General features: G+C 40.0%; 1 protein-coding gene across 2 annotated transcripts in view; it reads right to left on the reverse strand.

Moving 5' to 3' along the window:
• Positions 1-788: 788 nt before the first annotated feature.
• Positions 789-16,125, reverse strand: part of znrf2b (zinc and ring finger 2b) — a 50,546-nt gene continuing 35,209 nt past the window's right edge. For both annotated transcript variants that reach the window (XM_028580483.1, XM_028580482.1), the window contains 3 exons: positions 3,112-3,217; positions 2,815-2,886; positions 789-2,480 (listed from right to left, as the gene is read on the reverse strand). In XM_028580483.1, coding sequence (XP_028436284.1) covers positions 2,829-2,886; positions 3,112-3,217 — 164 coding nt within the window. In that variant the 3' untranslated portion in view covers positions 789-2,480; positions 2,815-2,828. The remainder of the gene's footprint in view (positions 2,481-2,814; positions 2,887-3,111; positions 3,218-16,125) is intronic.

Genomic DNA, 16,125 nt, shown 5'->3' on the forward strand with positions numbered 1-16,125 from the left:
TTGCGGAGTATCTTTGCATTACAGACTATCTTGGCGTGCTACGGTCACCTGTAGATCAGTGGAGGAGTGGGACCTCAGCGGTGGGACTGTGTATCGTGTCTGTGCTCCACAGCGCTACTAAAGGACAACAACTATAACAGGGAACCTTTAAATTAGGGATTATGGAAAAACAAAGAACTGAAACGTGGATTTAAAAGAGGATCATGTTTGCTGCACACAGAATACCCTATCCATCAACCTTTAGGTTTTGTGTTTTTAAATTTGAATTGAATCTATTTTACCTCAATCTGTGTTCCATTTCTATGACAGTGTTTGAGTTGTTGTAGTTCTGTGCACCTGGCACTGCTCACCTGTTTAAAGGAGATTATCAGTAACATGTTTGTGTTGGTTTCTCTTCTGCATTCTTCTGAAGCAGCGTTCAGTTTTTATGCTCCACACATCTGGAACAAACTCCCAGAAAACTGTAGGTCCGCTGCAACTCAGTTCTTTTAAATCTAAGCTAAAGACCTATCTTTTTGATGTTGCTTTTTCTTTAAATAATCTATTTTATTAACTTTAATTTCTTATACTGCACTATAACTTTTATTCTTATACTGCACTATCAATTTTATTCTTGTCTTTTAATGTTTTTAATTTGTTTATTCATGTTTTTAAATTGTTTTTAATTGTCTTCTAACTGCTCTTTAATGTTTTATGTAAAGCACTTTGAATTGCCCGGTTGCTGAAATGTGCTATACAAATAAAGTTGCCTTGCCTTGCATCACACAAGAATAAAAAGATGACAAATGTGAACTTCAACATTTTTTTTTTTACTCTGAATGGGAACCGGTTTCATCATATTGGTAACAGTTCAATTCTGATCAGATGCTAGAATTACTACACAGCCTACATTACACATTACATCACAGACTTTATGAAAACAATCAAATCTTCTTCCATGGAGTAGCACTATACAAAAAGAAAGAAAAACTAATTCTCACTTGCTCGTTCATGTGAAAACAGTTCTTGTTAGGAGATCCCATTCATGTTATAAAATTATATTTTTCATGTTATATACATTTTGTTGTAACTACACACCGACTAATTCCGTTTTAAGAACAAACCTTTCTCTTGTTATATCACAAAACGTTACCGTTATTCCACAAAAACGATTTTCTTTGAAACAAGAACGGTTTCTTCTTATTACATGATAAGTTGTTCTAAGTAGAAGCTATATGTCATCATAACAAGAAAAATATGTTGTTATAATGCGAAAAAGGATCTAGTGGAAACAAGAAAAAGTTCTCGTTATAACGAGCAAATAAACTGAGCAAATATTTGTTTTCGTGATGCCAGCAATACTCTCAAAGCTGTCGGCTCAGGTTGGTGAGTCAGGGATCCTTGCGGGGTGCAGGTTTCTGTACCTGAAGATCTCTACTCCATGGTATATGATTAAAAAGCACTAATGATTGTGTGATTGTGTGTGTGTGTTTGACATTATTCACAGTTGATTGGCACCATGTTTGCAGCAGCTTCAGTTCTGAAAATGTCCCGAGCTGCTGATGCAGACAGATATTTCTGCTGCTCTCCTGTCTCTGGCTTGTCTCTCCTGGACTGTAGAAAGAGATGTTCCGATACCAGTGTCAGAAAATCCCCCAATGCCGCCTAAAATGCTGGTATCGCTATCGGCAAGGACTGGAGTTTACGCACCGATCCAACACCACGTAATTTAGCCCCGAAGAAAACCTACTTTAAAAGTAGTTTATATATGTTCTTTTTCCGTTATGGCTGTCAAACTGGATAATGAAAGACGGTTCTGCGGCGTTTATGGTTTGTTCACGTTTCACAACCATAGCAATCATATCGCATCCATTCGGCGTTAGTAGTATACAGCTGTTAAAACATAATAAAATAGAAGTATTTTTAACACGCTGGTGTCGGATCGGTACTCTGTATTGGCCGATACGCGGGAAGGAAAAAAATGGTATCGGAACATCTCTAACTGTAGGATGGCAGTTGAGATGAGATGGTCCCCCCCGAGTCGATCCAGCTGGCTCTGCTACAGTCCTGTCCTGCCGTGGCTGAGGGGGGGGCGTCGAAACAACAAGGCACTGGTAGACTGATGCTGCGGGAGGAGGGGAGGGACAGACCACGTCCACCACCTCCTCCAGTGTCCTGGTGTACAATCCAGCTGATATCTGCCGTCCCATGGCCACTCGGGAAGAAGAGCCCCCCGCCTGCCATCGTGTCCTGTGGGGGCGGTGAGAGGATGTGAGGTGGAGATCAGTCCGTCGGGCCTGAGACTGAGCGTGGATGTGCAACCCAAACATTAACACTAAAAGTCTGTATCCCTGAAGATTGCTTAAATGAGATTTGGCACACAGTGGTACTACATTACTGGGTGGGTGGGGGAGGGTGGGGGTAGAGATAAACTGATCACAGTGTCCAGCAGTCTTCTGGATCCACACTTCACAATGTGACGGATCTCTGAAATGGAGTACCTGGCATCAAACAACAAACACAGAATATTAGAAACAATCCCACAATGACCAGCAAGATAACACTAAAACTTTCTCTGGGATGTTTGGAAAAAGGAGCGGAGCTAGACCATAATAGAAACGCCCAACAACCTCTGTACATCATTTGGGAAAATCATGATAGTTGCCAAGGGAAACAATCATCCTGTAGGGCCAACATCCTGATTTGCCCGTCCAGTCAGAGTGACCGAAGGGGGGAATTTAAAACCATAAAAGATTAAGGGCTTTGAGAAAAACATTTGGGGCTGGAGCCCCAAAACTCCCCCCAAGCTCCGCCCCTGTCTGGAAACACTTGTACCTGTGCAAAAAGGTTTAATCTGATGGATGCTCCGGACATGATCTGTTCACTTCAAACCACTCATCGATACAGCTGGGGGGGGGGTGAAGCAAAGAAGAAGAGATGAATCATGTAAATGTCTTTTCATAACACATACAGTATTTGATATAGTTTTTATATATATATATATATATATATATTAATCTTTTTAGCACAAGTTGCCCTCTTTATTTCTTTCTGTGCTGCGTTGGAGGGAAAGAAATAAAGTGATGCAGCCAAAACGCAGCTTCCTACCCATAGAAATCAAATGGTTCCTACCCTTTGTGGTAGATGCAGAGGCAGGGCAGGCGAGCGATGGTGTCTCCCTGGACCAGCTCCTCCAGGCAGATTGCACATTCCCCTGTATTCTTGGTCAGGACGTCCTCTGTGAGACAGCAGACACATCACACCACCGGCATCAGTAAAGATTATATTATAACCAAACTAGAGCCCGACCGATATATCGGCAGCTGATATTAGGCATATTCCAAACTAATTGGTATCAGCATTTACAGTGGGGGAAATAAGTATTTGACCCCTTGCTGATTTTGCAGGTTTGCCCACTTACAAAGAATGCAAAAATCTACAATTTTAATCATATGTACATTCTAACAGTGAAAGACAGAATCCCAAAGAAAATTCCAGAAAATCACATCATATGAATTTATTAAAATTGATAACCATCTGATGAGGAAAAACAAGTATTTGACCCCCTGGACAAACAGCATGTTAATATTTTGTAGAAAAGCCATTATTGGCCAGCACAGATGTCAAACTGTTTTTATAGTTGGTGACAAGGTTTGTGCACATTTCGGCAGGGATGTTGGCCCACTCCTCCCTGCAGACAGCCTCCAAATCATTCAGGTTCTGAGGTTGTCGCCTGGCAACTCGAATTTTAAGCTCCCTCCAAAGATTTTCAATCGGATTCAGGTCTGGAGACTGGCTAGGCCACTCCAGAACCTTGATGTGCTTCTTCTTCAGCCACTCTTTTGTTGCTTTGGCGGTGTGCTTAGGGTCGTTGTCGTGCTGAAACACCCATCCTCGACCCATCTTCAGCTCTCTCACTGAGGGAAGGAGATGTCGGTCCAAAATTCCACGATACATGGCCCCGTCCATCCTCCCCTCAATACGATGGAGTTGTCCCGTCCCCTTGGCTGAAAAGCACCCCCAAAGCATGATGTTGCCACCACCATGCTTGACGGTGGGGATGGTGTTCTTTGGGTTGTACTCAGTGTTCTTTGCCCTCCAAACACGACGAGTTGAGTTGAGGCCAAAAAGTTCTATTTTAGTCTCATCTGACCACATCACCTTCTTCCAGGCCTCTTCTGAGTCGTCCAGGTGGTGAATGGCGAACTTCATGCGGGCCTGTACATGTTTCTTCTTGAGCAGGGGGACCTTGCGTGCGCTGCAGGATTTCAATCCATGACAGCGTAGTGTGTTACCAACCGTTTCTTTTGTAACTGTGGTCCCAGCTGCCTTCAGTTGATTCATCAGTTCCCCCCTTGTGGTTTTGGGATGATTCCTCACCGTTCGCATGATCAGGGACACCCCACGAGGCAAGATCTTGGCCCAGACCGAGGGAGGTTGGCGGTGGTGTGGTGCTTCTTCCATTTCCTGATAACTGCACCGACAGTTGATCTTTTCTCTCCAAGTTGCTTTCCGATTCTCTTGTAGCCCATCCCAGCCTTGTGCAGATCAACAATCTTGTCCCTGATGTCCGTAGAAAGCTCTTTGGTCTTGCCCATGGTGGTGATGTTGGATGCTGGTTGTTTGGGTGTTGACAGGTGTCTTTTATACAGGTAACGAGGTGAGGCAGGTGTATTTGATGTAGATAATTGGTTCGGATTGGGGCTGTGTCTTAAAGAAAGACTAACTGGCTTGTAGGAGCCAGAATACTTGCCGTTTGTCCAGGGGGTCAAATACTTGTTTTTCCTCATCAGATGGTTATCAATTTTAATAAATTCATATGATGTGATTTTCTGGAATTTTCTTTGGGATTCTGTCTTTCACTGTTAGAATGTACATATGATTACAATTGTAGATTTTTGCATTCTTTGTAAGTGGGCAAACCTGCAAAATCAGCAAGGGGTCAAATACTTATTTCCCCCACTGTATAATGGCCGATAAATTAATATTTAAAAAATAAAATCAGATGAAACCCCCTTCAACCATGTTCTGAGTGTTGGCGTTGCATAGTTTTTCCACCAGAGGATGCTCTACAACCTCCCTGTTGGCTACACTCGTGTTTAACCCTTTAAGTTTCATATCTTAAGTTTGTATTTTTATACATTTTATTTATCAGAACTTTAATTTTGATCATTTGTTCTGTTGTGACAACTGCATTATATTTTTTTGAGGACTATATATATATAGATAGATAGATAGAGGCCGATATATCGGAATATCGGATTTTTAAATTGCCAAATATTTGTATCGATATCAACCTTAAAAATCCTTTATTGGTCGGGCTCTAAACCAAACACTTCTGCCATTCCACCATTTATTCTTACCTAAAATAACATGAGATCTTCTTACAAAGTCCAATTGGGTTACATAGAAAGAAACATGGTATATATGCTACATGTTTATGTACATTTGACCCTCACTTGTCTCACTGGGTTTCTATTGATTATTTATACAATAAATGTATAGAGGTATATTGCTTTAAAGTCAGTGTTACACGGTTATCTACTGCTGATGTCATCTTTGGTAGTGCACTTTATGGTTTGGATAAGACTAGCAATGTTTTTATCACGCTTTTTTATATAATCAAAACCTTTAGGGATCTTTGTTCTTTTATTTAGTTTGATTTGATTTATTTGAAAAAATGTTATCAATTATCAGATTCTTATTTACTTGTGAATATGGTTACTCAAAAACCCAGCATCGAGCTGGCTCTACTTTCCTGCTCTACTTTAAATATCATATCTGCCTCGAGGGCAGAGCGGAGGTTGAGGAAAACCCACAAGGTCAATCCAAACAGTTTATTTTAGTTTTTGGTTTTTCTTCCTCTCTTTTCTTTTCAGTATTTTAGTTTATTTCTATTTTAATTGGGTTATGCACTGTAGAGTGACCAGATTAAGCCCCTCTGAGTTTTTTTTTAATCTCTCCATAAATATAGTGTGTGTGTGTTTTGCACTGGTCCGACTCTAAAGTGGAAGTCAGCGTATGCACCATTAAAGCCATCACCTGCAAAGCACACAGTCATTAGAACTGGCCTTATGTAACAGTGGATTAACCCACATAGGCCCGGAAAAGCTAGTTATTATGGGCTGCAGCACATGGCATGCAACTCAGCTGAGGGGAAAACCTCTTTAATGTACCGACAGCGCCAGTCACACCGTCCGAGACAGACAGAAAGAGACCCGACAGTAACGCTGATGTGCTATGGAAGGTTGGGTTTCGTTACCAAGCATTATGGTGCGAGTTCACGTGATGCACACTGGCACAAAAACACTTTTTTCCAATTCACAATTATTACAAAAGGAACACTGTGAAGACATTTGTCTGAGCGTCAAACACTCCAAAATGCCTCTGTGTATTGTCAGAATTTGAACCATTTGGTCCAATAAAATGTGGTAAGTCTAGAGGAGCCGTAGGTTATTTTTTTATGCCATTTATGTGTGCAGGGAGTCAGCTGGCTGGGCCAAAGAAAGTCTGTAACGCAATCAACCGGTACTGCCTGTGAACAACTTTCATTGGAATGAATGGGGTGCCATCCTGTAATGTGCTTTTTCCACCTATCATCAGAAATCAGAAAAGGATTTATTACCACAGTAAGTTACACCTACGTGGAATTTGTGTGAATTGTGCATACATACACAAACAAACATTTAACATTAATAAGAAGTAAACAATAAATACAGAAAAAGAAACAAATATATACAACAGCTGTTTAGCATAATAAAAAAGGAGGCGGAATGGGTTGAGTGCAGAATGCAAAAAAAATGATATATGTATATATTTTGTTTCCTTGTGGCCCTGTAGCAAATGTTCCAATGTTCGGGAGTTAGGATGTAGTTAGCCTAGCTTAGCATAAAGACTGGAGGCCAGGGGAGGGGATGACAGGTGTGTTTATTAACTTGGGACAGAGCCATGCTATCTGTCTCCTCCTGTTTCCAGTCCTTAAGCTAAACAAGGCGAATCCCTTCCTGAGATTGACAGTAATACCATCTCACTCGCAGAAAGAAAGCAAATACACATATTGTCGTGTAGAATGTCCACACTGTAACGAGCAACCAGCTTCTCAGTCATAACGTTTAGGTGACTCCATGCTTATGAAGGTGATAGAAATCATTGTGCAGGTAAGGTGATCGGTTTCCCACGGACCCCCTTGACGGCTATCTTTGACCAGCAAGTACTCCATGAGGCCCGTTCTAGATTAGACTTTACAAATCCCCCCCCCGCCTTCACTTTTAGTTTGAAACTCTCCCCTCAGACCACAGATTCAGAGTACTACTTTTCAAAAGCAATAGGAGTAAAAACTCCTTTGTTCCCTGTGCAATAAGGCTTAATTTAGATTTTATTTTAGAGACTGCTGCTGTAGTATGGTGTCAAATTATTTTCTGTGAATTGTATGCAAAAACCCTGTTTTTACTGTGTTGTCTTTTCGTTTGACGTGTTTTTTTTTTTAATCTTGCACTCCTGACTGCCGATCAAGTTTCCCATCTGGGATAATAAAGTGACTGAACTGAAATGGCCGTGAACGTGATAGGACACAGAGATGTGGGCTTGTTTGTTGTTTCAAGCTGTGGGTTTTTTTTTTTAGCTTTTTGTATTAGTTGGTCTACAGCCTAGGTCAATGACGTTGGACTTTCTTGGCATTCCATTTTGTCATTTGATTGTTTAACTTTTTTTTACAAAAAGCTTAATATACAACAGAGTTCCCCTTCCCTGCCTGAGGCTAGACCTACACTGCTACGGTTTGGTTTAAAAAACAAAAATCTTTCGCTACGTTTACGCATCGCGTCCACACTACCCCGACATTACCGAGTCCCTAAAACGGAGACATTTGGAAACAGTGGTGGCCCTGTTTTGGTTTGACAACTCCAGGGTTCCTTTGTAGTCTGGACGGGCACAAACGGAAACTTTGGAAACGACGACACACGTCGGTCAGTCTTATCGGTTAGGCAGGCTTACGTACCTTTCAGGAACAGTTCCACCTCGTCGGTGCTACAAGCTAATAAAATCCCTGCTCTTACTTCTCACCATTGTTGTTCTTTCTGGATTTTCACCTTCTACAGCCAGGATTTTCAACCCCAGGGCAGAATTTATAAATCCAAGATAACCGATAAAGCGAGACTTGACCTAGTCTAATCTGTGCAGCCTGGTTTGGTGCGTTTCACGAAGGCCGAGCTAGGCTGGGGAGGAGCGGCTATAGGTCGAGCCGGGCTGAAGTAATTTGGATAGATACGCGTTCACGGCTTTACTTAACAGACCGCGAGGTCGATGACAGATTTACTGATGCTCAAATGGAGAATACGCATTGTTCATACTTTATACAGAGTGAGCAGCAGCTTCTTGTGGAAGCATGATGACGTGAAACACATTTGTAAAATAGAAACACGGCCGCTGTAACGAAACGGCGAGAGAAAGCCTGGCAGACGATCGCGGACCGACTGAATGCGTAGGTAGCCTAAATATATACATTTACGGACTACTGCTCTGATTTGAAACGGTCATAATCATACAAGGATTAAGGATTAGGCTACTAATCATTTGCACAAATTCACTGTTGTACTCTTTGCCTTAAAAGTAAGCAGAAGATAATGTTACTCAGGAAATGTACCATGAAGATACATTTTCTACAACGCTAGAATATGATGCAGAAATATCTCTTTCACTCGGTTTCTCCCCCTCTCTCTCTCATGGGCTAAAATATAAATGACCTAAGTCATATCAACTTCCACTGCTCGCTTTTAATGCAAAGTGTACAACGAAAATGACAAGTGACTCATTGAATGGTTTCAGTTAAGAGCAGTAGTTCGTAAATGTATATTTTTAGACTAGCCTATCATTCAGTTGGTCTGCTATTATGTTGTAATTATGCTGTTTTTTTTATATAGAGGACGAGCTTCATTCACTACATATTATATGCTTTGCTCCCTGGTATATATGGACATAGAAAATAAAGACACTGAAGAAACTAGACTCTAAAATCTAGAAACTATAAAGATAATTAAGTGATAAATGAGGTCAAAAACCATCAGGGTGTCCTCTACCTGTTGTTCACATGAATGTACAGTAGTCTACACTTCAGTGAACTAAGACTAGAATTAAGGAGGATTGTACAATTAGAGAATTTAGGTTTTATAATTGTACAATCCTCCCAAATTATAGTCCCACTTTACTGGACAAACACACAAATTGCCTGCTAAGAATGCCAATTTATTGAATCCTTTATTGTTGAAGAATACAAAAAAAATGAATCAACTAAAATAACTGAAGGTGCATTGGTCAACTATAGAAACACACATGTACAGCACTTTATATATTGCCATTAATAACAGACTTCATTTACACATTTGGCAACTTTATCAGCCTTTTCTAATTATTTTAACAACTACCATAATATATTCATCAAACTTCTAACAACAATATGAACAGCAGTCTTCATACAGCATTATAACAGTAACAAGGACTGTCGCGTGAATAATTATAAAAAAATAATGGTCACAACTTTAAATAATAACAGTACTTAAATGGACAGCAATATGCACATGTATTTTAATGCAGGCTAATAACAATAGGGTAAAACCACTGCAGGGTGATCAGAAAAGGCTCCAGGATTAATAAATCCTGGCTGTTAGCCTGGTCAAGAGCAGGCTAGCTGTACAGAATAAATCTCCATGGTAACTTAGGTGCCTCTGCTTTTGTGAAACCGAGTCGAGGCTAAATTGAGCAGGATAACTGGGAAATCCCGGCTTAATCCCTTATCTTGGTTTTGTGAAATAACCCTCAGAGTCAGACAATCTGCTTCCTGTTTACACGCACGTGCCCAGTGTATGAGAATGGTCATGTGATACGTGTTGTCAGTTAGTTAGTACTGCTACTGGAGATAAAACAGAGATGTTTTTAGTCTCAAAAGGCCGCTTGGAAATGAAAAACGTAGTAGTGCAGATGTAGCCTTAAAGAGTTACCATCATGAATGAAAATCATAAATCTGTGCATTCAGGCTGAAAATATTGACGCCGCTTCCTTTATGAAAAACATTTTGGCAACCCTAATAAATAGCCAGACAACAGTTGAAAACCTGACCTCTGTAAAGACCCCGGCAGGAAGGATCAGGGATCAGCAGAGAGCAGCGTTTACTGCTGCAGGTTAGGCTGTGACAGTATCATCAGGCCGTTTCACAGCAGGTTATAAATCTGAAACGGGGTCAGGACCCATCTCGGCCTCTAGAGTGCAGTTCTATGGAAACACACATAGAGCTGTGCTGTTATGTACACATGGCAGCTGCTGTTTGTGTCTGTGTGATGAACCCGCGGTGGATTAATTCAGGGACAGGAGGTTTATGTGTGTGAAAATAAACAGCGTTTTAAGGCCAAACCACGAGTGGTACTGACTTGAGCTGTGGGGAGTTTTCACCTGTGTCGCTCCCCCGTTTCTGCTCTGCTGTAGTGTCAATCATCATCAAATTGTGTCAATGACAAGTGAGAAGGCTTGGGTGGCAGAAATACATGTTACTCCAGTATTTCCCGGGACCCGGGAATTATCCCATCGTTTATCTTCTATATTCATTCTACAGCGCGCAATGTCATAAACTGTACGGTTGTGAGTCCATGAACAAGGCAGCTGTCTGTGGCTAGTTCACGGGTGTAACAACACGCTAACGTGCTGACAGAGTCTGTGCTTTTAGCTGAGCTGGACCAGAGAATATTCATTTAAAACAGTTGGATGAGGCTGTTTTGCCCTAATTGCTCGCTGTGTTGTAATGTAGCGTTTTATGTGGAGTGAGCACCGCGCCAGACTGACCGTAAATGCTACATTGCTTCCAAGGAACACAAGAGGAGTAACACGTGAACTAGCTTTAAAAGTTTCTTTTTAAATAATAGCTATGCGGTGGATCCAATTCATGCCAAACGGAAGAGAGCTTCATGTGAATTTCAAAATGTATGTAAATTGAGAACGGAATTTGGAGTGGAGGTAGCAATATAAGATTAGACTAGAAGAAACAAACATTGATCAGTGTGATGTTGATGGCAAAAAGAGAGAAAGACTTGACAGCTGATATATTGCACAAGCTGCTGAGTGTGTGTGTGTGTGTTATAGTGGAGGGTAGTCCTTGGCTTGCTAAAAAAAACAACCAAGGAACATAAACATGCTGATTATAGATCTTCAGGGTCATATGAGTCAATGTGTCTGTGTGTGTGTGTGTGTGTCTGATTATCTTATTAGAATGGCCACAAACACCACTGAGTTAACATGAAGTTGCTTATCTTTACACCAAAACTCCCAATTCAATGACAGTTGAAAGGACTTTGTCTCATCAGGGGACATGTCCATAGCAATGGCAAGAGACATGTTGGACACAAAAATACATGAAACAAGATGCTACAGTACATTTTACAGTAGGATTTTGATGATTAACTGTTTAACCGTTAACCAACAATAAGAACTTTGACCTATTCAAACTAAGAGTTACGAATTCAACCTGAGTTTGGTTTTCATGCGTGATCAAGTTACTCAAGAAGTTAATATTGATAAGAGGATATCACCTGCCGCAGATATTACCCAGTGAAAGTGACTGTCAGGGTCGGCTAACAACGAGAAGCTGCTAGCTGAATGTTTTGCCCGCTGATCTTTGCTACTGATAAAGAGAGGGTTAGTGAGTTGGAGTTTGGCAAAGATGTCAATTTATTTTTCCAACCTGGATGTCAGAAAAAGGAATTCCTATGTGGCAGCTGAGGGCAAGAGAGTTCACTACGGACATATGTCTGACCGAACCAGCAACACACACACATACACAACGGTGGAAGAAGTCTTCAGAAGTAAGTAATAGTCCTGGATTGAAAAATCCTCATTATTTTAGAAAAAGAGTTAAAAGGGTAAAAAAAAAAAAAAAGCTTCAAAAGCATCAAAAAGAGTGTTTAAAGCGTCAAAAGAAAGAAGGGTGGAAACATTTGTGTGTTTAATGGTCTGATCATTTCAGCTGGACTTGTAGGCCGTTATGTTGTTGGCTAGTTTCATTTAGAATCAAACTTTTTATTTTATATTAATTTTATAAACTCCATGTGTTTTGTATGCAGAAATCTTAATGTGTAAAGTAACTAGTAACTAAAGCTGTAACAGATGAATGCAGTGGAGTAAAAAGTACAATATTTCTCTCTTACATGTAGCGGAGTAGAAGTAGAAAGTGGCATGAAGAGAAAAGACTCAAGTGAAGTGCAAGTACCTTTAACATTTGTACAGTAGTTGTACTTAGTTACATTCCACCACTGCACACACTGTACACCAACTCTTAAAAACTAGCAGGGTCTGTGAACACAGACACAAGATTTCAAATCAATGAGACAATCTAGGAAGCTGAAAGGGAAATGTGGAGGAGAGTGTGTGGAAGTGACATGTTGTTAGACATGTGTGTATATGTATGTTCAGAGCCCATGCAGAGCAGTGGGTCATACTGCACAGAGGAATAACAAACTCAATACATTTTCTCAAACACAGATCACATGCTCATTCTCCTCGAAGGTTTTCAGTCAAGACAAATGTTTCACTGCCGTTACGTTTCTATTCAGACACAGGAATCCTACAATTATACAGGAAGTTGTATCAGATACTACTTTATTCATTGTCACTAGGGGTGTGCAAAAAATTCGATTCACATTCGAATCGCGATTCAAGCTCTACCGATTCATAATAGAGTCATAGAATTCCAAAAATCTATTCATATTTTTAATAAATAAAAAAAATAAAAAATATATATGTTTTTATTGTAGGTCTACTGCAATCACATGGGAAAAGTAACTACATACTGTGAAACGTTTTTTTTCTTTTGTTTCTTTAAAAATTGAGGATCGTTTATGAATTGAATCTTGAGCCTAAAAATCGATATTGATTCCTGACATTTTCTGAATCGTGCACCCCTACTATCTACTGTAGTTGCATCTATCTATAAAAATAATATTGATACAAGTTATTTTTTTGAGCCGTCTTCGAACACCTTAGGAAGGTGTTGAATTTCCTTGTTACGCCATGAAAAAGGAAGTGGTTCGTAACTACAATGTTCTAGGGCTGCCACCTCTTAGTCGATTAGTCGACTAATCGGTCGTTTTGGTCTTAGTCGACTAAGATTTCTTTAGTCGATTAGTCATTTTTTATGCTTATTCATGCTTAATTACTTATTTCCAAGAAACTTCTGAGCACATTTATGGTAAACACAAGATTTAAAGTGGTGCTTTTGCAGGATTCATTGTGGAGAAACTCAGTTTTACAGATGGTTAATTAACTACATTTATATTGTGCTTTTCTAGTCTTAACCACCTCTCAAAGCGCACAGCTCTGTCAATTAAATCAACTAATCGATTAGTCGACAAAATTGTATAAGTGTTAGTCGACTAAGAATTTCTTTAGTCCAGGACAGCCCAATCGGCTCCAAATTTCCCGGCCTGAAGGCATCTACATGCCAAAATTGAGTCAGTCATAGCGCCACCTACAGGCAACAGGAAGTCCGCCTTGCTTGCCCTTGGGGGAATTACTGGAATTGTTGGGTCTTTGACCTAGAGTGTGGTCTAGACCTACTCTATCTGTAAAGTGTCTTGAGATAACTCTTGTTATGAATTGATACTATAAATAAAATGTAATTGAATATGATAAACATCATCCGATAAACATGAAACTCACATTGTGTGGTCTACACTAAATATTGAGCAATATAATACATGTTTAGTGCGTATTGTCTAATGCCAAATAGCGGACACAGGAAGTGATCCAAAATTTGCAACACATCCTCTCCGAGGGCCCGTTCATTGCTGCTTGCAGCTTTGATTTATACCTATATTTTAACTTCTGCACTATTTCATTTACTTGTGTGAATTTTCTTTTTGTACATATTGTAGAAATATAGTGCAAAGAATTCCAAAGTAAAGTCAGATAAGGTTAAAAAGTGAAATTAGGTTAAAAAGACTGTAGTACACTCAACACAGTATGAACATAAATAAGTAAAGTGTGAATATTAGCAGCAGCAGTAAATAACAGATATTGCACATGTAACTAAATCATTGCACCATGTAATTAGGTTTGTGTCCCTTTGTGAAATTTTTGCATCTTTCACATCATTTGTTATATTGATATGGAAAAGCTAGAGCAGATAATAAACAAATAACCCTGGAAAAGCTTAAAGACAGAACTTGCTAAAGAAGTCCACTGGTGACCAACTACAGGCATTAGATCTGAGAAAAGTCTTTTAGTTACATTGATTTGTTTTAGGTGCTGCCCAAAACGGCTCGGGTGCTGCACCTAAACCCCTATAACGGACGGGGAAACCCTGAATTGCATCTTGCACAGTGCCGATTTCTGTGGATGTGCACAAACGTGTTCTGCATAGGCTGTAATTAATTATGCTGACTCAGCATTGCACTGCCAGACTCATGATGGACAGTTTGAAAAATCTAAATCAATAGAGCAGAACCACTAATGTAGCCTGCAGCAGAGATGAAGCAGTGGGCTACAGATGTCTGGGAAGATCGCTTCTTTCCAACTCCACCCCTGACATTCTTTTCATTTTCAAGCTTGTCGTCTTCAGACCACCGAAGCGACGCTGACTCAACAGACATCACCTGAGGACATTTATCACTTCAGATGGCCCCTGTGAAGCTTTTTTGCACATTAGTAGTAATACTACCCCACGCCTGTAAGTCTACTTTGATGTCTAACGTCAGTGGAATTCCCCCCCGCTTTAAAGTGAAAAAGACTTGACTTTACCACAATCTAGCTCAGGGGGGTCAAACTCAATTTCACTAAGGGCCACACTGGGAAATAAGAATCACATCAAGGGCCATACGTTTAGTTTACTCACATGCTTTTATTTCATTGAAAAAGTCAAGCATCTTTTACTGTATTATTGTCTCATATAGCTTTCTCACTTAGTTTGGTCGACATAAAGCCATCAAGTAAAAAAAGTGACAAAAAAGGTAGAATAAAGCAACACTGAAAAAAAAAACACTGGAAAAGGTGCCAAAAAACGCTGGAAAAAGTGACAAAAACTTCAGAAAAGCATCAAACATTGAATCAGATTTGAGTATTGAATCTTGTTCTTAGTATTTTAAGTCTACTTCATACTTTCATTTAAATATTGTATTTACTATTTGGTAAATCTTGCATATACTAGGGCTGGGCGATATGGCCTCAAAAAAAATGTTTTCACAAAAAAATCTGATTTACGATTTTAAGTTTTAACTTTATTTAGTTTTGACACACACACACACACACACACACACACACACACACACACACAATGATTATTCATGTAAATTTTGTGTAAATATATATTAGTTGGAGTGTTTTCACTACCATTGTTTTGGGGGGGTGGCCCACCCTCCCTGAAAGAATGACAAAATTATACAATTATGCTATATATATATTCAACAAATTATATAATTATGCTATATATTCAACAACAACTAAATGGATGCGTGAGATAAAGCTGTTTTCACACATACAGGTAATTCACTTCTCGTTCCTCGCCTAAAAGGTCAATTCATTTTAACTTTAGTCGTTCAATCTTGCCCCTATTTTCACCAGTTGCTGAGTAACGTACATTAACATCCCATGGTCCCACGAATGTAGCATACCTACAGCAAGCTCCTTCGGAGTAAATAGTGGTATGCCATGTTGTTTGTGTATCTCTATGGCAAACGCGCCGGGGGACGATATTACAAATCACACTATGGCCATGCCATGACCAGCCCTTCAATAGCATTTATTGGCAAGGCGTCCATGCTTACGCAAGGTAACGTTTGTTCAGGTCCTATCCCCTGACCAATCGGCTATCCTAACCTTAACCACTTAAGGTAAAATGCCTAACCCCAAACAATCGAGCTGCTTTGTAGGGCGGGTCTTGGCGTGGCCATAGTGGGATTCGTAAATTTGCCGCCGGGGGGAGGGCTCAGCCCATTCGCAACTACGGGAGCCCAGAGGGGAGCGTCGGCGGATGTTAAGGAGAAAACCGATTTTCATTTTAAACAAATCAATGTTAACGACACATTTGAGTTAATCGATCAAATTGATTTATCGCCCAGCCCTAGCATATAACTATTGTAATGGGTTTGCTTGTCTGTAACTGATGGTGTGTAT

The sequence above is a fragment of the Perca flavescens genome, chromosome 6, assembly GCF_004354835.1.
Source record: "Perca flavescens isolate YP-PL-M2 chromosome 6, PFLA_1.0, whole genome shotgun sequence".
Classification (NCBI taxonomy): domain Eukaryota; kingdom Metazoa; phylum Chordata; class Actinopteri; order Perciformes; family Percidae; genus Perca; species Perca flavescens.